At 45.8% G+C, this 26039-nt stretch overlaps 1 protein-coding gene across 7 annotated transcripts; it reads right to left on the bottom strand.

Moving 5' to 3' along the window:
• Positions 1-1338: 1338 nt before the first annotated feature.
• On the bottom strand, positions 1339-25672 carry phactr2 (phosphatase and actin regulator 2). Of its 7 annotated transcripts, none has more exons than XM_052079738.1 (13): positions 25348-25672; positions 11690-11875; positions 11523-11597; positions 10862-11005; positions 9829-10074; positions 7417-7933; positions 6328-6518; positions 6101-6257; positions 5889-5944; positions 4967-5028; positions 4686-4823; positions 4169-4245; positions 1339-3252 (listed from the first exon to the last, which is right to left on the bottom strand). In XM_052079738.1, exons 1-13 carry the CDS (start codon positions 25484-25486, stop codon positions 3237-3239), a joined length of 2004 nt encoding a protein of 667 aa, XP_051935698.1. In that variant the 5' UTR covers positions 25487-25672; the 3' UTR covers positions 1339-3236. The 7 variants fall into 7 exon arrangements, with proteins under 7 accessions (XP_051935698.1, XP_051935699.1, XP_051935696.1 ...); XM_052079739.1 differs by having other exon boundaries at positions 10862-11002; positions 25348-25669; XM_052079736.1 differs by lacking the exon at positions 25348-25672 and adding an exon at positions 22414-22545 and having other exon boundaries at positions 11476-11597.
• Between the last annotated feature and the right edge of the window lie 367 nt (positions 25673-26039).

The raw sequence follows: 26039 nt of genomic DNA, 5'->3' as shown, positions 1-26039 counted from the left end.
ACTCTGACCAACATTACCCTTTTGAAAAATTACCCGACTGAAAACAACAACCAAGTGTACACTTTGAGCCGGATTCGTGCGGGTTGGAATTCATAAATTTGCAAAAAAATTCAACAGCAAAAAGAGATAAACGTTCAAAATGCATTTTAATATTAATACTTTTTTTTTTTGCGGCCCGGTAGCCCAGTGGTTAGCACGTCGGCTTCACAGTGCAGAGGTACCGGGTTCGATTCCAGCTCCGGCCTCCCTGTGTGGAGTTTGCATGTTCTCCCCGGGCCTGCGTGGGTTTTCTCCGGGTGCTCCGGTTTCCTCCCACATTCCAAAAAACATGCGTGGCAGGCTGATTGGACGCTCTAAATTGTCCCTAGGTGTGAGTGTGAGTGCGGATGGTTGTTCGTTTCTGTGTGCCCTGCGATTGGCTGGCAACCGGGCCTGTGTGGGTTTTCTCCGGGTGCTCCGGTTTCCTCCCACATTCCAAAAAACATGCGTGGCAGGCTGATTGGACGCTCTAAATTGTCCCTAGGTGTGAGTGTGAGTGCGGATGGTTGTTCGTTTCTGTGTGCCCTGCGATTGGCTGGCAACCGGGCCTGTGTGGGTTTTCTCCGGGTGCTCCGGTTTCCTCCCACATTCCAAAAACATGCGTGGCAGGCTGATTGGACGCTCTAAATTGTCCCGAGGTGTGAGTGCAAATGGTTGTTCGTTTCTGTGTGCCCTGCGATTGGCTGGCAACCGATTCAGGGTGTCCCCCGCCTACTGCCCGGAGACAGCTGGGATAGGCTCCAGCACCACCCGCGACCCTAGTGAGGATCAAGCGGCTCGGAAGATGAATGAATCAATGAATACTTTTTTTTTAAAAATAAATTTGATGGTACAATGGTGTACGTCGCTGAATGTGATTCATAATGTTAACAGCGCAGTTGAAACCATTTTACCGCGGCCGCGGTTTGTTCCTGGCAAACACCAAATCACTTCACATTGCCGATACTTCCTGCGGGAAAATTAGTTTGAAAATAACACCAACTTGGATGTCATGTTCCTCCGCTTTTGAAGTGTCCACTGTAAAATGAAGCCAGGCTCATTTCCTGCTAGCTGCTTCACCTTTCAAATGACACGCTAACGCACCGACGAGCTCACTTTGGCTTCAAGCGGAAGAGATTTAACGAGCCGTCGGTCCGTTTCATCGACGGGGACGGGGGGGGGGGGGGGGCGTTCTTGGCAATCAGCTCAAACTGACTGGGTTTGTCCTTTAACTTTCACCAAAGGGAGGAACTCGGACGCAACCGAGCACTCATCAAACAAGCTGCCTCACTAATTGAATAAAGACAAACACGTCAATGGTTTCAAACATTTACGCCATTTTCTGTATTGCGGCATAAAAATGGACTCTGTGTATGCACATGCTCCATATACATTTTTGTACAAAATAATCAATATACAGAATATCAGACACGTGGAAAAGAAGGAATACTGTTGTTAGACTGTACATGGCATTATGTTACGTGTACACATAATGAAGCAGCAGAGCACACACACACACACACGCCCACACACACTCACACACACCGGACGCTACGCTAGCAGGAACATGACTTCCTATTTGCCCGCTTTGGAGATATTCCAAGACTTTGTTTGCACATACAATAGGCGAGGTTTACGCCTCACAGATACGTTCACACAGTGAGGAATGAATCCCATTGACGCTAATGTCCAACAAATTTGGGAGTTTAAATACAAAAGGACAAAAATGGAGCGTCTTTACAAAAGTCTGATTTCTTCAAACCGAGGCCACTGAACGATATAGTTTCACTTGCAGTCATTTACAATTCGAAGCGATAGGCTTCACTTTGGTTTTCGCTGTGCTTAGCTTAGCGTCGAGTCGGAATGGCGAGACAAGCTAGTGAGTGAACAAGAAAATGTAAAAGCAACGTGCGCTGAATTTTAGTTAGGCTAGTGAAATACAAATTTTGTTGTGTCCACCTCCACATGGCATATTTTAACTTGACAATTGTAACAGAACCAAAAAAAAAAATTATAATAACAATCAGAGATGTCAGCATGTTAGCATAGAGATCATTTCGATTCTTGACATGTTAGCATAACCAAGATAGCCATTTAGCTAGCGCAGAAAGCCATTGTAGTGAGATGGAAACTACTGTAAGGATTTTTTTTAAAAAGGCGAACTCACAAAACACATGATGGGGATGTTATTCACTGGACTGCAACAAAGTGCCTACAAAACAGGGAATACTTTTTTTTCATTTTTTAAACATTTAGCTAGCATATGGAATATATAGAATATCAAATGCTACGTGATTTCACAAAAAAAAAAAAACAACAGTTGAGGGATGTCGACAGCAGAGCCGAGACTTATTATTTCAACTGAGCCTGCCGTCGCTCGGTGAAAGGAAATGTGCGCCGAGTGCAAGATGACTGAAACATTTTTAACAACTGCGATAAAACGTGCAAGCAAGACAACGACTGCAATGGCAAAATGGGTGCAAACATTTTTTTTCTGAAAGCGAAATGGGAAAAGAACGCTATTTGGTGGTGAATAGATCGCTTTGGTGCCTGTATTTTTTTTTTAATATGTATAGCTTTGTGGCACCAAGACACTCTGAAGAAATCGAAACTTATTGATGATTTAAAAGCCTAAAAAGTGCACATTTTAAAGTACGTTTTGAGCACTTGAGGGATGTTTTTTTTATTTTTTTTTAAAGCACTTAACACAACAGAGGTCTTCTGGCCTTGGTTCCAGGCTCCACGGCATCCCAGCAAGTAAAATGTGCTTATGACATAATGCCCTCTAGTGGCCTGATCATTTGAACATTGACGGTCTATTGGTTGGCGGCCCGGGTCGGAGCAGGTCAGAACAAAGCACAACTTTTGCACGGAAGCTATAGTTCTCTTGAGCCACATTCATACCTGTAATAACGCTGTATTTGACACATCTCAGAGGGACGAGAAAAACAAGAAAAAAAAAATTCCAGCAAAAGTCCTCTTCGCACTGTATAATAAATAAATCACTCTTAGCGAGCCACCACTTTTCCAAGTTATAGGTACAATATGTGCAATCAAGTTCCACCCAGAGGAGCAAACGGAGAGCGCAGGCCCTTGAGACAAACCTGCGTATGTTGTCAATCCGCAAGTAAGTAGACCGGCTGGGGCGCTCAGACAGACTTAACAGCAGCAGGTTTGATGGCCGGGTGGACTTGTCCTCTTTCGACGGCGTGTTCGCGTTAAGGCCGATGGAATCTGAAAATGCAAACAAACATTTGAAAACATGGCCCGCGGATTCCCGAGATCCCCAAGACTGCATTCAAGGTGACGTGTGAAGGCATTCTTAAAATAATCAAATTTTAAAGAAATCATAATGTAATTTTAAGTGTATAAGAAAGAAATGAATAAATATAGTTGTAGTTTTGAATCTAATTAATTTAGTATAATACATGTCAATATGGGGCGGCCCGGTAGTCCAGTGGTTAGCACGTCGGCTTCACAGTGCAGAGGTACCGGGTTCGATTCCAGCTCCGGCCTCCCTGTGTGGAGTTTGCATGTTCTCCCCGGGCCTGCGTGGGTTTTCTCCGGGTGCTCCGGTTTCCTCCCACATTCCAAAGACATGCGTGACAGGCTGATTGGACACTCTAAATTGTCCCTAGGTGTGAGTGTGAATGGTTGTTCGTCTCTGTGTGCCCTGCGATTGGCTGGCAACCGATTCAGGGTGTCCCCCGCCTACTGCCCGAAGACAGCTGGGATAGGCTCCAGCACCCCCCGCGTCCCTAGTGAGGATCAAGCGGCTCGGAAGATGAATGAATGAACATGTCAATATGGGAAAGTATTGTAATAGAAACGGATGAGAAATCAGTACATTTACAAAAAGTATACGTCTAAAAAATATATATAATTTAAATATAGGAATTCAATTAAAAGGAAAAACAATGACATTTGAAATGAGCAATCAACTACATTTTTTTTTTAAATTGGGTTGGCTACTGGAATTTAATTCCATTACAAATTCAGTGTATTCAATTCGAATAAAAGCATTTTTTTAAATTTATTTGAACGTACTGCAACCGATCGTGATCACGGATCGAACTCAACACGAATATAACAGATTTTCGCCGCAGCACGACAGCATTGAAGATTGCGCCGACAGAACTCCCGCGTGTACCTGGTTAAATGTTTGCTGCCCTCGTGCACCTCCATCTCCGTGCTCTTGAACTCGTTCAGCTCTTTGCGGATGGCCGCCTACACAGTGGACACGCAACACAGGGCAGAAATTAAAAAGCTCCGCAAAGCACGAAACGACCACTTCGCCGGTTGAACGCACATTCAAGGTCCTCAAGTGAACCCGGGACGGTAATTTAGCGGTTAGCACATGTGCCTCGCAATACTACGGTTTGTAAAGTCCTGCTCTGTATTTTCTTTTTGCATGTTTTCCAGTGTCCACACTGGTCAGCCAAAGCCACCCGTGACAGACTTGAGGACAAAACTATCTGAAACTGGAGGGCAGGCTAATGTAGCGCTTGATTTGACCAGCAGAGGGCAGGCTTGAGTCATGACACAACACTCCAAATACAAAGATGGGATTTGCTTTTGTTGAGCTGTAATAAGTGTGAAGAGTCCATACAAGGCATAAAACAAGATCGTGTAGAGCGAGAATAAAAAAATCGTGAGCGTCGCCACACCTTGTCAGCGGGCGTGAGTCGCGTCCACGGCTTATCCGCCCGCCGGTCGTAGTCCTTGGCGTCCGTGACCTCCACGTACTCGTTGAAACGCAGGATTCTCCGAGCAATCAGCTCGGCTACCGTTGGCCGCACGCTAAGCTGCACAAAAGGACCGTTTTAGTCCTCGTGTTTCAAGGTGGGCTATTTATTTATTTATATCCGCCCATTTGAAAAAATCCAAAGTGGCCATTGATCATAAAAGTTTGCCCCCCCACCCCACTCCCCTTCTTTTATTCTCTTACCTTTCTGGACAGTTTTCGCTTGATCTCCTGCTTGGCCTCGTGCTCCTCCACTTCGTTCTTCTCTGCAGGCAGGCAGACAATGCGTTCATTTCACACCTACCGAGCTTTGTGACTTTGAAACTCATTCATTCATTCATTCATCTTCCTAACCGCTTGATCCTCACTAGGGTCGCGGGGGGTTCTGGAGCCTATCCCAGCTGTCTCCGGGCAGTAGGCGGGGGACACCCTGAATCGGTCGCCAGCCAATCGCAGGGCACACAGAGACAAACAACCATCCACGCCCCCATTCAAACCTAGGGACAATTTAGAACGTCCAATCAGCCTGTCATGCATATTTTTGGAATGTGGGAGGAAACCGGAGCACCCGGAGAAAACCCACGCAGGCCCGGGGAGAACATGCAAACTCCACACAGGGAGGCCGGAGGCTGGAATCGAACCCGGTACCTCTGCACTGTGAAGCCGATGTGCTAACCACTTTGAAACTCATTCATTCATTCATTCATCTTGCGTACCGCTTGATCCTCACTAGGGTCGCGGGGGGTGCTGGAGCCTATCCCAACTGTCTCCGGGCAGTAGGCGGGGGACACCCTGAATCGGTTGCCAGCCAATCGCAGGGCACACAGAGACAAACAACCATCCACGCCCCCATTCAAACCTAGGGACAATTTAGAACGTCCAATCAGCCTGCCATGCATATTTTTGGAATGTGGGAGGAAACCGGAGCACCCGGAGAAAACCCACGCAGGCCCGGGGAGAACATGCAAACTCTACACAGGGAGGCCGGAGGCTGGAATCGAACCCGGTACCTCTGCACTGTGAAGCCGACGTGCTAACCACTTTGAAACGATTGCGGCCAAATATGATTTGCAGCCATAATTTGCTCTCAATCCACGATTTAGACATGTTTATGGTGACCACTTACGTCTGAGGATGTTCCGCTGCTCCAGCTCCTCCGTGGTTGGTCTTTGGCTCAAACGCCTGAAATGAGAAATCTTGTTTTCACCCACGCGGACTTACTGCACGCGCATATCAATGCATTATGCGGATAATTAGACGACTTCTTCCTGAGATAAATCACTCGAGGCGCTCTCATGGCAAGTCGAGGGCGTGACACGCCCCCCCACCGCCTCCCACCTGACAAGTTTGGATCCGATTTGCTGGCGGAGCTCGTGTCTCTCCGTCTCGGAGCTGCGCGGCAGTATGTTTTTCTCCTCCAGCTCCCTCTTGCTGGGTCGGTTGCCCAGTTTGATGTTGAGGGTGTCCCGTCGCCGAATCTTGCTGGCCAAGGAACCTGTCGGGAAAGAAAACTCGGTCCAATCGCATCCGTAGACATTCATTGATGGCTGAAGGAAGTGCCGTACTGTTGAGGTACTCGTCATCTTCTTCCTCTTCTTCTTCCTCATCATCGCGGTACAGGATGGGTCCGTCCGAGTCGGAGTCGCTGGCTTGGGTCTCCGTCGGCCGGTCGGGGATTACGGTCACCACAATTTGATGGATGTTGACGCTGCCGCCCTGCGATTTGACGATGTCCGCGTCGGCCGGGCTTGAGTCACTGGGGAGATAGGTGACAGAAAATTGGAAATATGAGCTCCCCCGAGTTGGCTTACTTTGGTCGAAATGCACATATTAGAGTGGATAATCTGAAGATCACCCCCGTGCGATAGTCAGCATCTTAATATGCTTCGGTTGGAAGGTGGGTGGACGACCTCAAAAGTACTAAATTTATTTTTTTGTTCACTCCATGTCTGTATTTATTTTTTAAAAAAGCATTTCATTTTTTTAAGAAATACTTTTTCAATATAAAAAATGTAAATATAATGATTTTTTAAAATGTATTTGGGTGTTCAATTTAGGAGAGTAATTTCTGTATTTATTTTTTTAAAAAGAATTTCATTTTTTAAAGAAATACTTTTTAAATATGAAAAATGTAAATATAATGATTTTTAAAAATGTATTTGGGTGTTCAATTTAGGAGAGTAATTTCTGTATTTATTTATTTTTAAAGCATTTCATTTTTTTAATAAATACTTTTTAAATATAAAAAATGTAAATATAATGATTTTTAAAAATGTATTTGGGTGTTCAATTTAGGAGAGTAATTTCTGTATTTATTTTTTTAAAAAGCATTTCGTTTTTTAATAAATACTTTTTAAATATAAAAAATGTAAATATAATGATTTTTAAAAATTTATTTGGGTGTTCAATTTAGGAGAGTAATAATAAAAAAAATGAAAAAAGGTGGAATGGGAAAAAGAAAAAAAATAACACGGTGTAAAGAATGAATAGAGAGGTGAGGAAAAGGGAATACCTTTATGAAATTTAAAAGGAATAAAACAGGGCAAACGACATAAGCCATCTCATATCTTGCCATGATGTGGTCAAGATTAATAATTAAAAAAAAAAAAAAAGAAAAAAAAAAAAAGAAAGAGAGACCCCATTGATGATCTTACCTGCTGTGCGTCTCCTCGGCAGGCGCTACGTTTTCCTCTGGCGCCGCTCCTCCTTCCCCTTTCGTCCTGGCTTCTTTCTCCCGCTGGGGGTCGCCCTCAGCGTCCCCTTCTGTGAAGGAAGTGTCCTCTGTGGAAGTGTTGATGCGGGGGGAGTGCACGGCGGGCTCGGGGGATACATCCCGCACGGCCTCAGAGCTAACGGAAGACTCGTCCGAGGGAACTTTGTCCTCCGGGGCGGCTTGAGAATCAACGGCAGGCTCCTCAACTTCGGGGAGGGAAACTTGAGGAGAGCTCCCATGCGCGTCCGCGGAGTTGAAGTCCTCCGGCTGCCCGGGAACGTCTGCGGAAGCCTTTTGAGAATCGGCTTCAAGTTTCCGGCTTATCCGAGCGTTGGCGCCTTTGCTTTGCGCCTCGGCGTCCTTCGGCGGGCGAGAGCGAGGGGGGGCGGTGGAGTTCGAGGTGGTCGCGGTGGTTTTGGCTGAACCTGCCTGCGTCTTCTTTGGATGAGAGGATTTGGCTGAAAAGAAAAACAAAATAATGAAGCGTATCCAACACATGTTACACAAATGGCCGAGAGCAGTCAGAGTGGACGATTAAGGACGGATTTTTACAAAATGGGATACAGCAGAACTTTCACTACCCGTTTGAAGGCATGCTAATTCTCGTGCATGATGCAGTCAGACCTGCAGAATTTGGAGAGGAAACGTGATTACAGTATCAGAACGTGAACTCAACGCAGGTGGTACACGGATATCTTTGTCCTGATTGCGCAACACGATATACGATCTTAAATCATAAAATAAAAATTGTGTACCACAAAATCTCCCGGCTTTGTTGAATTTCCCCTAAGGAATTATAATGAGTAATACGCTAGCTAACATATTTTCTTCAATAGAGTCGCAACATTTCCTGAGGTGGGAAAAAAATAATAAAATAAGCAGACTATTCTCATGTTCTACGCGAGCAATTGTACGTCCATTGGCGCAGAGACAACTACCGGTGCTTTGGGCAAGAGGGCGGGGTATACCCTTGGACTTGCCGGCAGCCAATCACTGTCCATCCATCCATCCATCCATCCATTTTCTGAACCGCTTAATCCTCACTAGGGTCGCGGGGGATGCTGGAGCCTATCCCAGCCGTCTTCGGGCAGTAGGCGGGGGACACCCTGGATCAGTTGCCAGCTAATCGCAGGGCACACAGAGACGAACAACCATCCACGCTCACACTCACACCTAGGGACAATTTAGAGTGTTCAATCAGCCTGCCATGCATGTTTTTGGAATGTGGGAGGAAACCGGAGCACCCGGAGAAAACCCACGCAGGCCCGGGGAGAACATGCAAACTCCACACAGGGAGGCCGGAGCTGGTATCGAACCCGGTACCTCTGCACTGTGAAGCCAACGTGCTAACCACTGGACTACCGGGCCGCCCTCCAATCACTGTCAAGTCAAGTCAAGTCAGCAGTATTTCTCGAGCACTTTCAAACAGCCATCGCTGCGTACAAAGTGCTGTACATGGAGCGATTTAACATACACAATAAACAGTAAGACGAATCGGTAATAAAAGCGGTAGAAAGCACCTAGCAGTAAAATCAAGAACAAATCTAAGTCATGCCGAGTCGAACGCCACTGGTCACATATCAATGACCGCTCACACCGTTGAGCGGTTCAGAAACTTCAAATCGGGCAAACGTGCATTTTTGGGAGGGAGAATGTTGAAGGAAGCCAAAGTACGCGGAGAAAACTCATGCAAGCATGGGAGGAATGTGAAAATTAATTAAGATATCCTTTATTCGTCCCACACTGGGGAAATTTACAGCCTCCAGCAGCAAGAATGTATGTAGAAAGAAGAAAGGAGAAAGAGAAAAAAAAACAACAAACATCTTTCAATTGAATACAATATGAACACAAATGGATAAATCGCAGTACTATTTACAATTTTCCTTCACATCATTTAATTATTATTATTATTATGATTGTTATTGTTAAGCCATCACAGATTCAAACGGCAAACCTCAGGCTGCATGTTTTTGTGTTGTTAAGGTATTTTAAGTGTTACGTCATTATTGATCCGAGAGCCCAGAATCACCCACTCCCCAAAAAATATAGATAGAAAAACAAAACAAAAAAATTCAAAAAAGACTTGATAAAAGGCTAAAATGTGCAATTCGCTATGCAGTTTTCGATCTAACCGCCTACAGAGTACAACGCCATAAGATCGATGTGGACCATTAAAAAAAAAAAAACTCAAAATGACTCGAACTGGCACTACAAACTGTAGTAACATAAACATAAAAGTTCAAGAAACTAGAAAGGAAAAAAAATGAGGTAAAACAAAAAGTCCGAAGAAACCATGCAGGAGTGCGTACACTTCCATGCAGGCATGCAAAAATATCAAATCGGCTAAACTTACCGATCACGCGACTACTATTAGAGCTCCGCGAGTTAGGTTTAACTTGCGTCGCAGAACCCGACTTCCCTGATGCTTTGGCGGGTTTTTTCGCGCCGGTTGAAGCGTCCCTGCTGTGCCTGGCCGTGCCAGTGGCGCCCCCTGCAGGCTTGGAGGAGGCGGGCGCAGCCACGCCGTGCTGCTTTCTACCTTGGGCATCCCGCGGGCGTGCCTGAGCCACCCGGGCGACGGGTTTAATGTCACTCGTCTCTGAGCGGGTCAGAGAGATCACACGGGGGGGGAGTTGAAGTTAGAGGGATTGGAGAATCAGAGTTACATGAAGGCAGAGGAAAGGAGAACGTGAAGGGTGAGTGAGTTGAATGAGAACGTCATGTCTTCTTGGCAACTCTTGGAGCGTGTTATGACGTTAAGTCCACATGTGACGCCCCGATAGAAGCGACAAGGAGGAAAAACGTAAAAAGCACAGAACGGGGAATCGCCCGATTCGAATGATGTCTTCCTCAGGAGAACACTCAGAATACTCATTCATTCATTCATCTTCCGAGCCGCTTGATCCTCACTAGGGTCGCGGGGGGTGCTGGAGCCTATCCCAGCCGTCTTCGGGCAGTAGGCGGGGGACACCCTGAATCGGTTGCCAGCCAATCGCAGGGCACACAGAAACGAACAACCATTCGCTCTCACACTCACACCTAGGGACAATTTAGAGTTTTCAATCAGCCTGCCACGCATGTTTTTGGAATGTGGGAGGAAACCGGAGCACCCGGAGAAAACCCACGCAGGCCCGGGGAGAACATGCAAACTCCAAAAACAACTAAAACATAAGAATGGTTCATTTGCAAGACGCTAGAAACAAAGGTGTCTCTGAAAATCTTGATGTAAATCAGTTTATGGCAAAACTAGACCGCAATACCAACTGTAAATCACGATGGAGAAGGTGTCAAGGTTTTGACGTGCTTTGCTTCTTCAGGGCATGGACGCATCATAATCAGCAACCAAATTAATGAATAACTCCTTTTGGCGTCTTGACGTAAATCACCTGTTTTGTTCTGGGTGTTCACGGGACCAGGAGTCGGGTCCGCGGCTCGGGTCAATTGAGTTTCAATCTCAACCTTGACCTGCTCCAGGGACACGCTGGATGTGGCGTGACCATTCTGGATTTCCCGGCTGACGGGCTCGTCTGCTGAAGACATGAAGAAATATCAGCAATGTTTCATTTTGCAGATTCATGATGAGCAATCCATCCTTTTTCCGAACCGCTTGATCCTCACTAGGGTCGCGGGGGGTGCTGGAGCCTATCCCAGCCGTCTTCGGGCAGTAGATGGGGGACACCCTGAATCGATTGCCAGCCAATCGCAGGGCACACATAGACGAACAACCATCCATGCTCACACTCACACCTAGGGACAATTTAGAGCGTCCAATCAGCCTGCCATGCATGTTTTTGGAAGGTGGGAGGAAACCGGAGCACCCGGAGAAAACCCACGCAGGCCCGGGGAGAACATGCAAACTCCACACAGGGAGGCCAGAGCTGGAATCGAACCCGGTACCTCTGCACTGTGAAGTCGACGTGCTAACCACTTGACTACCGGGCCGCCCCATAATGAGCAATCATTAAAAAAAATAAAATAAAATAAAAAAATTAAAAAGTACATGCAGCTCCAGTCCTGTAGGTGGCGCCGGTGACATAGCTGACAAACCTTGCTCTGGAACAAGCACTCCTTTCTTGATGAGCTCCTCTCTCGTTTGTCTTGTTGAAATTTTTCTCTCCAAAACTGCACAAACGACACGAAGGTCAAAAGCTGTCGGTCGGCTCGAAAAACCCGCATGAAAATTTTTTTTTTTTAAATCAACAGCTAATCCTCACCCGTGGAGAGATCCTGGAACCTGTCGCTGCTCTTCTTCTTCCTCCACTTCCAGGGTTTGAAGAGTCTCCCTAAAGTGGACAGTTTGCCTCGCTGGTGCCGCGAGCCGGGCGCATTGTGGACGTCGGAATCGCTGTCCACCACCACGTCGCAGCTGGCCAGTGATGACGATTTCTCCAAACCATCGCCTGCAAGGAACGTCAGGGACAAAACTGATCAGCCATTCTGAGTCCCACGCGGGAGTGTTTCGGCCGCAGTGAAAAGAAAACCAAAACACGACAACTAGACAGATTACGATCTTCTAAAATATATTTTTCAAATGTTCTCCCGTCACTCGGTAACTGACAGCTCCAGCTCAGAGCTGTAAAAAGTACCAAAAAAAAAAAAAAAAAGTCAAACATGTCTCAAAGAAATCTCTTTTTTTTGGTTATGAACGATATAACTGTTTTTCCCGTCATCGCTTTTCCAACAAAATCCAGTCATACATTTCTCAAACAAATGCAGCTTTATTCTCATTTCGACAACCTCCAGGAGAACATCTTCTCAAACAAATGACTCGATTATTGTAACGTTACGACTATTTTTTGCTGCTGAAATATCATTTCAGTCTCGTTCTACTGCAAGAGAAATGCGTCGACCCACACTTTGATATCACTTTTTATTTTTTTACTTGTAACATAGCCTAGTCTCTTTCTCCTTTCTTCTTTCTACATACATTCTTGCTGCTGGAGGCTGTAAATTTCCCCATTGTGGGACGAATAAAGGATATCTTATCTTATCTTATCTTAAAATGTCCTTGTAACAATACAATACAATACATGCTGATTTATATAGTAACATGAAACAATTCAGTAATTACGACGCTATTTACGTTATGTTTCCAATTTCACAAAGACACAGTACAGCGTAGCATATTCAGATTTTTTTTTCTGGTAAGATTACTTTTTTTGGTGAAATTATGGCTTGACGCAAAAAAAAAAAAAAAAAAAAAAAAAAAAAATTAAAAAAAACTTTTTTTTCATCCTTATTGTCCATCTTAACAACTTCCCAGTCTCGCACCCAAGTTCCACAAAGGCTAGGCTAGCTGAAAACACAATTGAGATGAATGACAACAGAAAACCCGAAGGCCCCCCCCCCCCCCGCCCCCCCTCGACATCTTGAAAGTTATTCTATCTTGCAAAAAGGACCAACTCCTCCATTTTCACTTCCTCTCAGTGGAACAGAAACGTCTCCTGGTTACCTGTGTCTCTTTCACCAACGCTACGTACGACGCTTGTGCATCATCAGGCTGAGAAAATACAACGCTTTCACTTCCCCCCCCAAGAGGTTCAGGCGGGTGGCTGTCAAATGACATGGGGCGAAATACTGATGTAGAACAGGGGTGGGCAAACGTTTGGATCTGATTTGTAAAAAAGCACGTTGGTCGATGTAAGTATAAAAATCCATTTAAAATCGGTCATTGAAACGGATTCTTTTGATGAATGAACTCATTCTCATTTTGCATTTTATTCATCATATATTTCATGATTTATAATCGATTTGGCCACCGCAGAAAAGGACAGAAAGAAACAAAGCGGACTGACTCGTCACGGTAGCGCCATTTCACAGTCGATTTCACAATGGAAACGTTCCACTTTGAAGCAAATGACTTGCTACGTCACGACGCCTGGGTGAGTCGGGAAGTGGTTAACTGAATGTGCACGCGAGTGTATGTGTGGGGTGAGCGTTCACAGGCGCAAATTTGGCGGATGACACAGCAAACCGAATTCTGCTCGGCAGTGTTGACTCCCCCAAATAAAAGTGCTGTCAGACGGGTAAAATAAAGGGAATCTGTGAATGAGAGCTAAGTTATGTGAAAAGCGGGGTGACAACATTACACTCCAGTCCTCTAGTTGGCAGTAAAGCTAAATTACAAGGCGAGAGAAAAACAATCTCACGCGAGTAATTGCTCAATGAGGTAGGTCACTGCTACAATCACCGCTCAGCAGGCGGATTGTTATGGCAAAAAATAAAAACAATTAAAATGAACCAATTCATTTTAAAAAGTCACTCCAGTCCTCTAGTTGGCAGTAATGCTAAATTACAAATGGAGAGAAAAACAATTGCTGAATGTGGTGGGTCACTGCTACAATCAGCCACTCAGCAGGTGGATTGTTGGATTGTTATGGCAAAAAAAAAAAAATAAGTCACCACAGTCCTCGAGTTGGCAGTAAGGCCAAATTACAAGGTGACAAAAAACTCATCTCACGCTAGTAATTATTTGTTCAATGTGTTGGGTCACTGCCACAATCAGCCGCTCAGCAGGTGGATTGTTATGGCAAAAAATAAAAAAAATTAAAATGAACTAATTCATTTAAAAAAGTCACTCCAGTCCTCTAGTTGGCAGTAATGCTAAATTACAAGGGGAGAGAAAAACGATCGCACGCATGTAATTGTTGAATGTGGTGGGTCACTGCTACAATCAGCCACTCAGCAGGTGGATTGGTGGATTGTTATGGCAAAAAAAAATTATAATAAGTCACCACAGTCCTCGAGTTGGCAGTAAAGCTAAATTACAAGGCGAGAGAAAAACAATCTCACGCGAGTAATTGTTCAATGTGGTAGGTCACTGCTACAATCAGCCACTCAGCAGGTGGATTGTTATGGCAAAAAATAAAAAAAATTAAAATGAACTAATTAATTTAAAAAAGTCACTCCAGTCCTCTAGTTGGCAGTAATGCTAAATTACAAGGGGAGAGAAAAACAATCGCACGCATGTAATTGTTGAATGTGGTGGATCACTGCTACAATCAGCCACTCAGCAGGTGGATTGGTGGATTGTTATGGCAAAAAAAATTATAATAAGTCACCACAGTCCTCGAGTTGGCAGTAAGGCCAAATTACAAGGTGACAGAAAACTCATCTCACGCTAGTAATTATTTGTTCAATGTGTTGGGTCACTGCCACAATCAGCCGCTCAGCAGGTGGATTGTTATCACACACAAAAAATAAAATAAAATAAAATAAAATAAGGGAACAAAATTACTTCATCTGCACCTTCATTGCAATTTTTAGGGTTCTTCTGGAGACCCTGTTAATTCTTCTTCTCATGAATGAATTAGCTATTTGGGGTGGGGTGGAGGGGGGGGGGCTCAAGCCTGTCAACATAGCCGAAAACTTAGGAGTCTTATGAAAAAAAAGTCTGGCCACTTCAGACCAAAGTGGTTGAATTCTTGTGGGGGGGGGGGGGGGGGGGTTCCACACATGGCTTCTTGAGACTTTTTTAGTAGGTCCAGTCATGATAGACATGTCCACCAAAATTCATGTTGGGGGCTGAATTTGTCAAAACAACTTCAGACCCGAAACACATTTTTGGGGGTAAGGGGGGGGGGGTGAGTTTCTGAGCTCGGGGAAGCCCTCAAAATGCAACACAGCCAATTGAAAAAAGATTCGGGCCGCACAACAGGAACATGTGCCGAATGCTGATGAGGAGGACGATGACGAGTGTGGGGGGACGGGGGGGTGGAGGAGGGGAAAGGGAGAGGCTTCCTTCCTCCACGGCGTGACATCGTTCAGGGGGTGGGGGGCGGGGGGCATCACCAACAGGAAGGCGGCGAGAGGCTGGGAAAGCGTGGAAAACGCTATCATGAAAAGAAAAAGTGGGTCACAGGAGGGACTTGAGCGCTTTCGAGCCCTCCTAAGACAATTTTTTAAAAAATCGCCTTCAACTTGAATCCTCCGAAGACTTTGAGGTGTGGATTATGTCTACATTCGCGTGTACGTGCCAAAACGTCGCGGCGTCAAGCCGTCACTGAATGAGACAGAATCACTTCCCTTTCCTCTCTTACTTGCATAGATGAAGCATTTTTTTAAGAATGTCGCAACGCAAATTATGTAACCCATAATGCATTGCAAGTGCATTACCAAACAAGAAAAAAAAAAAACGTTTACACGGCGTAAGCTCTCCCCAGACACCAAATACTCCTCTAAAAGTGACAGCTGAATGTTTATTTTTTGATAAGCGTGCAGGCTCTAAAGAAGCTTATGTAAACACCACCGAGCTTTGTTTTCTTTGTATACATTCGGATTATGGATTGTGTCATTAGAGCCAATCTATATGATGGATTGAAACAAATTACCAATGGAATTCCCAACGGGGGAAATATGCGACAAGCACTCAGCTCAAGTCCTGCACAATGAAGCTACAGTTGATCGAGTGAGTCGCGTTGGAAGTCTGTTAATGTTCTCGAGAGCAGCTGTGAATGGACTCAGCTGTCAGAAAACGATGTAAACACCTTAACAAAAAAAACTACCAGGAGCCAAAAATAAGATAAGCATTTTAACATTGCAGAGCTCATTTTTGCACTTTGTGGCCATACGTACTGAGATTCTAATTTTGTTGTCACCTCACAAATGTGTTTATTTGCCCCCCCCCCCCCCCACACACACACACACACTAATTAACATCTTGTATATAAAATGGAGAATCTAATGAAAAGCCTTACAAGCACAAAGGATGGAGTGCATGCATATTCCACATGGGAAATTTGGAATTGGGTTTCAAACTCCAAACCTCAGAACCGAGAGTCATGTGTCCAACCACTGGTTCTTCGACATGTACATTTTGTGATTTTTTTATTTTAAGCCAAATCCACTCTCAACTGGTAGTCGAAGGGTTCAAAAACAGTGATTATTGTGACCCGTCCAAACAGCTGCATGCTTAGCTCCGAAGTTTTCCTCCGAAGAAGAAGCATTAGCGAATGTTTGCTTTTGGAAAGAGTTCGTCAAGTCCAACAGGTTCCTCCGTGTCGATGTTGCTGTACCGAATTCTGCTTCCACGTTGTGCATAATTGTACCTGTCGGTCTCGTGTTCTTTGATAAGGAGCCAAATAATGTGCGGTGTTAGTTCGACTCAAAAGTCAGGTCACCTCACGCCTTCCTAAACACGGCGCGTTCGTGACAAAAGAGACGAGTCATGTATTTTGTAAACAATTACACGGGCGTGCGCGCAAGTTGAAGCTAGCATGAAAGCTAACTTGAAATTTGTCCCTGGGCGAAAATTGCGACCCAAAAGTTGTATAAACTCTAAACGAAATTGATGGGGGGGGGGGGGGGGGGTGAAGTCACTTACCGGGAGTAAATGGGGTGGTGGGGGGGGGGACGCAGGCGACGGGGGTAAAGACTCACCAGTGGCTGTGTGAGACACGGCAGACACAGCGGTCTGGCCCATGTTCGGCTTTACGGGCGGAGCTCCGGTGGAGGAGCGTACCCTCCTCAATCCTTAACCCGCAATCAATGCTCCCTATTGCCGCAGAAATTCCGCGCACGACCGCCGTAAAAGTTCATGTCGCCTGCCTGGAAAGGAACTTTTTTTTTCTTTCGAGTGACGGCATTGAGTTGCTGCTAGGTCGTAACTTCCCCTCCCGCCCCTGTCCTGCTCTCCTCCTCCTCCTCCTCCTGCTCTGCTATGGTGGATGCTTCTCATTCCTGCGTGCAGATTAGAGGCACTGCTGGGGCTCAAAGTTGAACGCTGACACCTTTGGGAACCACCAGGTGACAGTGGACATAAGTGAAGGAGAAAAAAAACCGGCTTGGGAAATTTCCATGATGTAGCATATTTCATGGGGTAGATGTTAAAATGGGGTAGATGTTAGATATATAAACAAATCAGTTAACCCTCGAAGTTGTGCACTCGATGACAAGTAAATTGTGACACATTCGACACATCCGAAATGAGTTGAATATTTTTGACAGAAGTAAAAAAAAAACGAGATCCTGTGGTGACACACACCCTTGGGATGTGGCTGTGTTCAGAATTAACCAATGACGTGAAAACTCAAATTTAACAGCGCCGATATATATATGATGGCATAACAATTGTCCCCACACAACTGAAGCCAGAGGACAGCCATCTTACGTTGCCACTGTCACTGTCAATTTCTGTTCATTTTTCTCTGAAAACACGGTTATATGTGTGTGTGGGGTTTTTTTTTGGCTTTGGCTGAAAAACTGAAAGAGGAAGAGACAAACATGTGGCCTAAATGTCACCACATCAAGATTTCCAGTGTTATATGAGTTCAATTGCTCCATTTTGACATGAGGTAGCCTCAGACAATCTTGTTTTCAAAGAGAAGATTCGGCGTGAATAGGCTTATTTTCATCTTTGATCGTCTTTTTTTAAAAATAAGACAAAAAAACACAAGTAAATGTTTGATATTAGCTCCGTGACCTCAGGGTGGCAAGCGTGGCCGATCACACGCTCCTGCTTTCAGCTGATAAAAAGCAAATAAACAGTGTCGCCTGTGTGCGCGCGCGTGCTTATGCACGTGCGCGTGTTCTATCATCACTGTCGACAGGGTGTGAGTTGAGACCTTGCAGACCACAGTCACGCTGCATCAAGCAACGAAAGCCAATGGTGCCATCTAGTGTTAAGAAGCGCCGCAAGTGTGAAGAGTTTGAAGCGTTTTCTGTCAAAGCACAAGCCAACATACCCTCTCCGGATGGAATTCAATTATAATTTCAACAAACGCAAAACGACAGGTAGTTATGGCATGTTCAAAAGTGTTCAGGTGTACTATGCGGGTATGGAAGTCTACAGGTCACAGGACACACTTGTGCCTGTTAACCCATCAAACGAGACCCGAACATGACTGCAAAATTGCTGCATCACAGCTGAAAGATTCTGGATTTTCATTCACATTCTCCGACGTGCTGTAATAGGAAAAGTACGACCCTGTATCGAGTTTTGAGGCTCCACATCCATGAAACTGTACTGTATTACTTTTTACTGAACCGCAAAAACAAGGCGCATTTGTCAAGGAAGAAGAGGATTGCCACAAAAACAGGAAGCGGGAAATATTAAAAGCGATCAAGACATTTTGAACTGCCGCAATTGCTCGATGAAGTTATTGATGGAATGTAGATGAGTACATTTGAGCCGGGCGATGTTTCCAACACATGCGCCACATGCACTGATCAGCACACTGAAGTGTATGAAGTGCTGCCTCCACAAGTGAAAAAATATTGTCTATCCAGATATCAACTTGCTGCTCACTTACTGTACATGAAGCATGGCCTCCCTCAAAAGAGGTGTGCTTTTGCAAAAAGGGGGGGGGGGGGGGCCTGAATACATACAAACACCACGCAGATTCTAGCTCAGAAACTCAATGTTGTGAAGCCCATCTGCCAAATCCGCATCCATTGTATGGCCTCTCACTTAATACAACTCCTTCAAAGTTGGATTCACTTCAAATCGATTGCGGTGGCGTGTCCGAAGCCAAACTAGCCAAAAGGACGTGTCTTCCAATAACAAGCAAGTCAAGGTGACATTTTTAGGCACGGCGTCGTGCTTTTAAGTAACAGCGCTCACCCGAGGGATTCCGACCTTCTTATTGACCCGGAGGAGGAAAAGGCTGAGGGGAGGGGGGGAAAAAAAGAGCAGTCATCAAATATTAAAGAGGTGGCCTCAGCGGAACAAGGGGCTAATAATTGTTTAAGTGCTATACTTTTTGAGAGCCTCTACCCACCCACCCCCCCTCCCATGTATCCACTGTTTACTTAGAGTTGCAGCTTTCAATACGATGACTTTGGGGTACCTTCAAACCTAACCCTGCGGAGTCTTTTGCCAGTATCACAAGACCGTTTACTGTCACGTCTCTCGCTCTTCCCATCCAGCCATCCAGCGCGCCTGCAACCCGATCTCCTGTTTGTTGTATACTGTTTGGCGCGAGCCATAATGCTAAAACGTGGCCTGCTATTAAATCAATAGCTGACATCCTGCCAGACGGTCAGCCGGAGTGCTGAAGCGAAGGGCTGGCGATAGAGAGCGAGAGACGGCGACAGAGCGAGCGGCGTTTGGTAACGGGCGCTGAATAAAGGCCCTCCGCTATGCGAGGAAATGAGGTGGCGCGCACTTGCAGACACTTGTGTCGAAGCGAATAAACAAGTGAGCATTCCTTCCCGCTCCTTCGTATTATTTTATTTACAGTTACGTCTGAGTGGAGTACAAACACTTACTCTCGTTTGAGTAGTTGAGGCCTGTTCTTCGCTCTTTTATTATCCAAACACAGGTTGTGATATGGTTTGTTTTTAAAGCGCTGCGACTGGCTAACGATGGACGATTTGCAGCCCCGGGTCCGTCAGGAAACTTCCAGGACTGGCGCCACTGGCGTCTTTTCTGACACCAGTCCTGGAACTTTTCTGACACACTTGGTACAGCAAATCTTATATCATCAGACGAGCACTTGGAATTACAAAAATCTAGTATTTTTATTCCCAGCGGAATGGGGTGGCAAACGTACTCTTACTCAAAACTGACGAGAGAAAAAAAAATACTCGGTTGATTTTCCAAACCCAACACTCGGTAGGTAGCTGTGGTAGGCTGTTAGCCGATGCCGGTCACCATTTTTGATGTTCTTTTCTAACCCAATGCTGAGATGAGGTTGGCCAGTCCTCCCCTTTACTTTGAAAGTTCGCTGTCGTTCTCTCAACCTCATCAAAAAAAAAAAAAAAAAACCAAACAAAGACGCACCACAATATAAAAACACAATAAACACAGGGCGGTGCAGATAAGTAGCAGCTAGCCCAGGGGTGGACAATTATTTTTTGCATAGGGCCACATGAGAACCAGAAAATATTATGGAGGGCCGGATCAAAAGGGTGAACAAAATTCGGCATAATATTAATTGGATTTCTTCATTTAAAAAGCGGTATTTTGCATTTTGGGCACATTTTTCAGTCTTTATGAGTACATTATTCCGTCGTATCGAACGGGATTTGCTTGACTTGGCGCTACTGCGGGCTTCCATATCGTCTCCCCCTTCCTCCCTATCCTCTGCAACTTCAAGTAACTGCGCCACCTGGCGTTGAAATGCCTGTCATTACAAGTCCAAATGAAATGAATGCAGTCGTTGACATTGAACCTTAATCTTGTACCAACCTTCGGCGGGCCGGATTAAAAAGACCAACGGGCCAGATTTGGCCCGTGGGCCGTAGTTTGCCCACCACTGAGCTAGCCGCTACTGGCTTTGAGTTCTGGGTTTGTATCTCAGCGCGGGGCATTTGCGTGTTCTCCCTGTGCCCGCAAAGGCTTTCTCCTGGTACAGAAACGTGCACGTTCAATGGTATCTCTAAACTATCCAAAGGTTTGAATCAGTACTGCCCTGTAATTGCCGTGAAGATCCATCCATCCATCCATCATCTACCGCTTATCCGGGGCCGGGTCGCGGGGGCAACAGCTTTAGCAGGGAAGCCCAGACTTCCCTCTCCCTAGCTACTTCGTCCAGCTCTCCCCGGGGGATCCCGAGACGTTCCCAGGCCAGCTGGGTGACATAGTCTCTCCAGCGTGTCCTGGGTCTTCCTCGGGGTCTCCTCCCGGTGGGACATGACCGGAACATCTCACCGGGGAGGCGCCCGAATCAGATGCCCAAGCCACCTCATCTGGCTCCTCTCGATGTGGAGGAGAAGCGGCTCGACTCTGAGCCCCTCCCGGATGACCGAGCTTCTCACCTTATCTCTAAGGGAGAGCCCGGACACCCTGCGGAGAAAACTCATTTCAGCCGCTTGTATCCGGGATCTCGTTCTTTCGGTCACGACCCATAGCTCGTGACCATAGGTGAGGGTTGGGACGTAGATCGACCGGTAAATTGAGAGCTTCGCCTTTTGGCTAAGCTCCTTCTTCACCACGACAGACCGATACAACGTCCGCTGCCGTGAAGATACTAGTTAAATAATTTCTGCAAGGATCAGTTCGCTAAAATGAAACGTTTCATTGTTTCATTGAAACAATAGCTCCGTTTCATCGTTTCATTGAAACAATGAAACGGAGCTATTCTTGGGTTGACGTTTGACTGGAATGTAGCGAGGTCAGAGCCAAACGAGCGCCGAGTCGAGTATTTCCATGAGACATTGCGAGAAACGAAAGCAAACAGCAGGTGTGTTGCTTGGGAGACAAGACGTCAAAGCCCACAGGTGAAAAAGTCCTGACTTGACTGGTTGAACCGTAGAGCTTAAGTTTGTGATGTCAAGCTGGAATGTCGTTTCTCACACACCTCGTAAAAAACAGACACCACCAATCATACTTTACGATCAGAATACAAGAGCCTTTTGAATCCTTTCAAGGTCCCGAACAACAACCGGAGGTGGGCGTGAGAAACAAAGCTTACGACGACCGCGGTTATAATGATTATAAGCAAATAACACATTTTAACGAGCCGTCCTGATAATTCACTTTGAGGCTAGTCAAGAACACTTGAACATCATTTCTCAACCCAGCACACAAATTCGAATGATTCAGGCAGGCCATTGTTATTCTCTCCCGATTAACACACAACTTCATAAAAAGATCTCATTTCAATCAGATGACCCGATGCCGGTTGCGCCCCGCCTCCTAAATCCTCAAAAACTCGACCCGCACGACCTGTGTCATTTAAATACACCCAAATATGACCGCAAACAACACCTGAGCTGCATGACCACAATATGTGCAGTCATCACACTTCCGCCGTTTCAGGCGACTTAGAATACGGCGCAAAATTGACAATCGTCAAAGAACACCAAAAGCTTGAACGGTCCAACCCTCCTTCACGTTCCGGAGTGATCGTCTCCTAGCATTAGCATCTTATAAATATTGCACAATTAGTGCATGACATACTGTAAGCGGTCATTTGAACAGAAATAATAGTTGCAGAAGGATAACGGTGATTGTATATAAGTCATAAACAAATGCTTAGAGTGGAGAGAAACTCACCATCGTGTTCCATGACTTGACCGGTGGGGGGGGAATATTATCAGCCGTGTGAGTTGATCCTCGCCTCTTCCCGACATATCGCCCTCCACCTCCTCTTCCTCCTCCTTCATCGCTCGCTCCTCCCATCTGCCTGCCTGCTCTCCCTCCAGTAAAGAGCATTAAAACTTAATGTCTCTTTCCATCTCAGGTCCCCACCGATCGTCCCCCTGACCCGAGTCCGGCCGGCTGCTAATCGCACGGAGGTCCCACCGTGAAACCGAAAGACATGCAAAAATGAGAAGGCAAAAAAAAAAAAAAAAAAGGGAAACGAAAAGGTGTGTTCGTTTGCCAGGTATGATTTATGGCTGCTTGCTTTCAGTGCGGGTTCACAGATCAGAGTCACGGCAAAAGGTCAAGCTTTGCTCCGGTGCAATTACCGACATTGACTGCTGTGTAAAGAGCAACGCGAGCCAGAGCCACACACACACACACACACACGCATGCGCACGCACACACACAACAAAGGTTACAACAGCAGGTGCACCCTCAACCGGCAGCACCAGTGTCCCATGACAAAAAATACAAAACCGAGCGGAAATTGTCGCAGAGTCAACATTTTTCTGAGAGTACTTCAGAGAGTGGAATAATGGCGGATGCCACACACACACACACACACACAAACTTGCCTACCCGCCTTAAATCTTTCTTTCTTTAATTAATATTTTATCTGTGTTTTACTATTGGTCTTGGCTGTACAGTGTCCTTGAGTGTTGTGAAAGGCGCTTACAAATGATGTATTATTATTATTATTACACAGACACAGACACACACACATATACACACACACACACAGACATGACTACCGGTTTCAGTTTTAATGGCAGAATATATACTGGTGAGAAGAGAGAATATACTGTACTAGCTGGTTCGCCGCCCTCTGGGCGGCTCATCAGCTAGTTCCTGCGGAAGGCTGGTAAGGTGGGCCTTCGGCCCGCAAAAGTGTTGTTGCTTGGTTCAACTTTTTGTTCATCTTCATTGCTTATCGCGAAAATAAAGAGATGTTTAGCTCTACTAAATAACTAACAATTTCATTGCAATGCTTGTGGGTAGACAACATTTTTTCGCTAAGATGCCCGCGCGATCGTAGTGAGCCACTGCCTGAGCGGCGCAGCGGCGGCGCGCTGCGGCGCGGTGAAGTAGGTACGTTTTGAAAAGGGACAGACGGAAGGACAGACCGCGTGCGGGACGACGCGCAATATATATATAGAAGATAGATGTCTTTACCTCCGATGTTCTCGAATTGGAAGCAACTCGGATGAACCCTAATTAACATAATAAAGTGTCAACATTCAATATTGCGCATGGAGACTCTTATCGTCCAATCAAGTGTGTGTGTGTGTGTGTGTGTGTGTGCGTGTGTGTGTGTGTGTGTCTGCCACAAGGTGTTGATTTCTTTAATTTCCTGTTTTTTGTTTGTTTGTTTTTCTCATCTCATCTCATCTTCCGAGCCGCTTGATCCTCACTAGGGTCGCGGGGGGTGCTGGAGCCTCTTCCAGCCGTCTCCGGGCAGTAGGCGGGGGACACCCTGAATCGGTTGCCAGCCAATCGCAGGGCACACATAGACGAACAACCATCCACGCTCACACTCACACCTAGGGACAATTTAGAGTGTTCAATCAGCCTGCCATGCATATTTTTGGAGTGTGGGAGGAAACCGGAGCACCCGGAGAAAACCCACGCAGGCCCGGGGAGAACATGCAAACTCCACACAGGGAGGCCGGAGCTGGAATCGAACCCGGTACCTCTGCACTGTGAAGCCGACGTGCTAACCACTGGAGTACCGGGCCGCCCCTTCTGGAAGTTCCCATTGTATTATTGAAAATGCTTCTGAAGGCTATGCTGTATATTTTTGAAGGATACTTTTCAAGACATCCTGTAAATGTGACTGGGGCAAAAGATTGAACGGCATACCCACCACGAATCGAGGCTGAAATGCTAAAGATGGCTGGTCGGAAACACAGCAACACTTGTGGTTGCCCAAGTGGTACAGTGTGACATTTGAGCGACACAACATGCAGACTTAGCAGCGTGGCAGCAGCACTTTGTCATTTTAGGTCAGGAATAATTCAACAATTGGTCGGAAATGCCACACAAAAAAAAATAACTCAAACAATGTCTGGAGAAAACCAAACGTCAAGTTTAAGGAGCAATTATGGCAACCTGCTATCGGTCCATTTGGCTAAGATAGCCAAATCTAAACATTTGAAAGCTGAAGGGATGAACTCTGGGTGTGTTTTGCGTTTACTTTGGCTTGTTTGCAACACCCGCATGTCACACCAGATGTCAGTACATCACACTGCACCTCCTGTCCAGTGAGGATAATTTACTTATAAATACACCCACACTGAGTTTATCCACCCAGGGCATGATCAGCAAGGATGGGTGAAGATCCAGAGCCACTTTCAAGTGAAGGATAGAGTCCTTCCACTGAACTACACTGTCTGGAGCACTATCAAACAACCCCCCCCCCCCCCACACTACCCCCATGGCTTTGACAACCCTGCCATCATGTCAGAGTAAAAAGGGTAAGCAGAGCTGCGCCGAGTTCTTTTGGATGCACAGATTAATGCTAGCCAACAGCTGATAAGCGGCACATACTTGATTGCTCGGTGCTGCCTAAGCGAGTGCAATTTCTTTTATTTGGTTACTTTGGCCTAGCATAATGAAAATCAGGTGGGGGGGGGGTGCAGTCGTTTATTTGCATGAGCCAGCGTCACTTAGTGATGTAAGTCATGATCCTTGAGGTATTTCACAAAAGTATGTCATCAATGTTAAGACATCTGGGAACTGTTTTAAACTGTAAAAAAAACCTGATTGTTTTATTGGATTTTTGTTATTACGTATTCATTTTGAAAGTCTTGGGGATGCTATGCGATATGAAATGTGTTTTCCTACCTGGGCGAGCTCCTCTGAGCCTCCACAGGATTCTGGCGGTGAAGCCCGATGCGTCGCTGTGGGAGCGGAACCTGTGCCGGGGTTGCACGGACGGGAAGGCCTTCAGCTCTGCGAGACTGTCTCCCTCTTCCTCCTCCATGGACCCACTCGGAATAAATAAATTAAAAAAGAAAGGAAAGCTCAGAAAGGTGTCACGTTCATTGAACAGGAAAGCTTGAGTGTCTACAGCTTCCTTTCTTGCTCGGCTTGTTCAAACTTGATTCCGTGTGCACGCGTGAGCCGGCTGTGCGTGTCTTCTTCCTGCGTTCGTCAACGCCCTCTCAAACACGCAGGTTGCCTTGAAATGTGACTGCAGAGTGGAAACCTGTTTTGTCATGTTTAGCTGGTGCATGTGTGCAAATGTGTACATTATATTAGTGCAGTCGTGAAGATACGGTCATTCGGTTGCGATTTTGGTTCCAAAATAAAAGTGTGTTAGTATAAAGAATGAGCTCTACTGCCGAATGTTAAGTAATGTGCATCAATCATACTGTACACCATCATATACTGCCCGATAGAACGTGAGCAGGCCTTTCATTTTTTTCTTTTTTTGCGAATTTGGAACGATATGCAGGACAAACAAACCACCTCAATGATATAACAATTCTGAGTGAGGCCAAAATTAGTTATTTTCTACTTAATGTTGATTTCTT

This window comes from Hippocampus zosterae, chromosome 11 (genome assembly GCF_025434085.1).
Source record: "Hippocampus zosterae strain Florida chromosome 11, ASM2543408v3, whole genome shotgun sequence".
Classification (NCBI taxonomy): Eukaryota; Metazoa; Chordata; class Actinopteri; order Syngnathiformes; family Syngnathidae; genus Hippocampus; species Hippocampus zosterae.
Note: the sequence above shows the minus strand (reverse complement) of the source record. Positions and strands in the feature narration are given on the sequence as shown.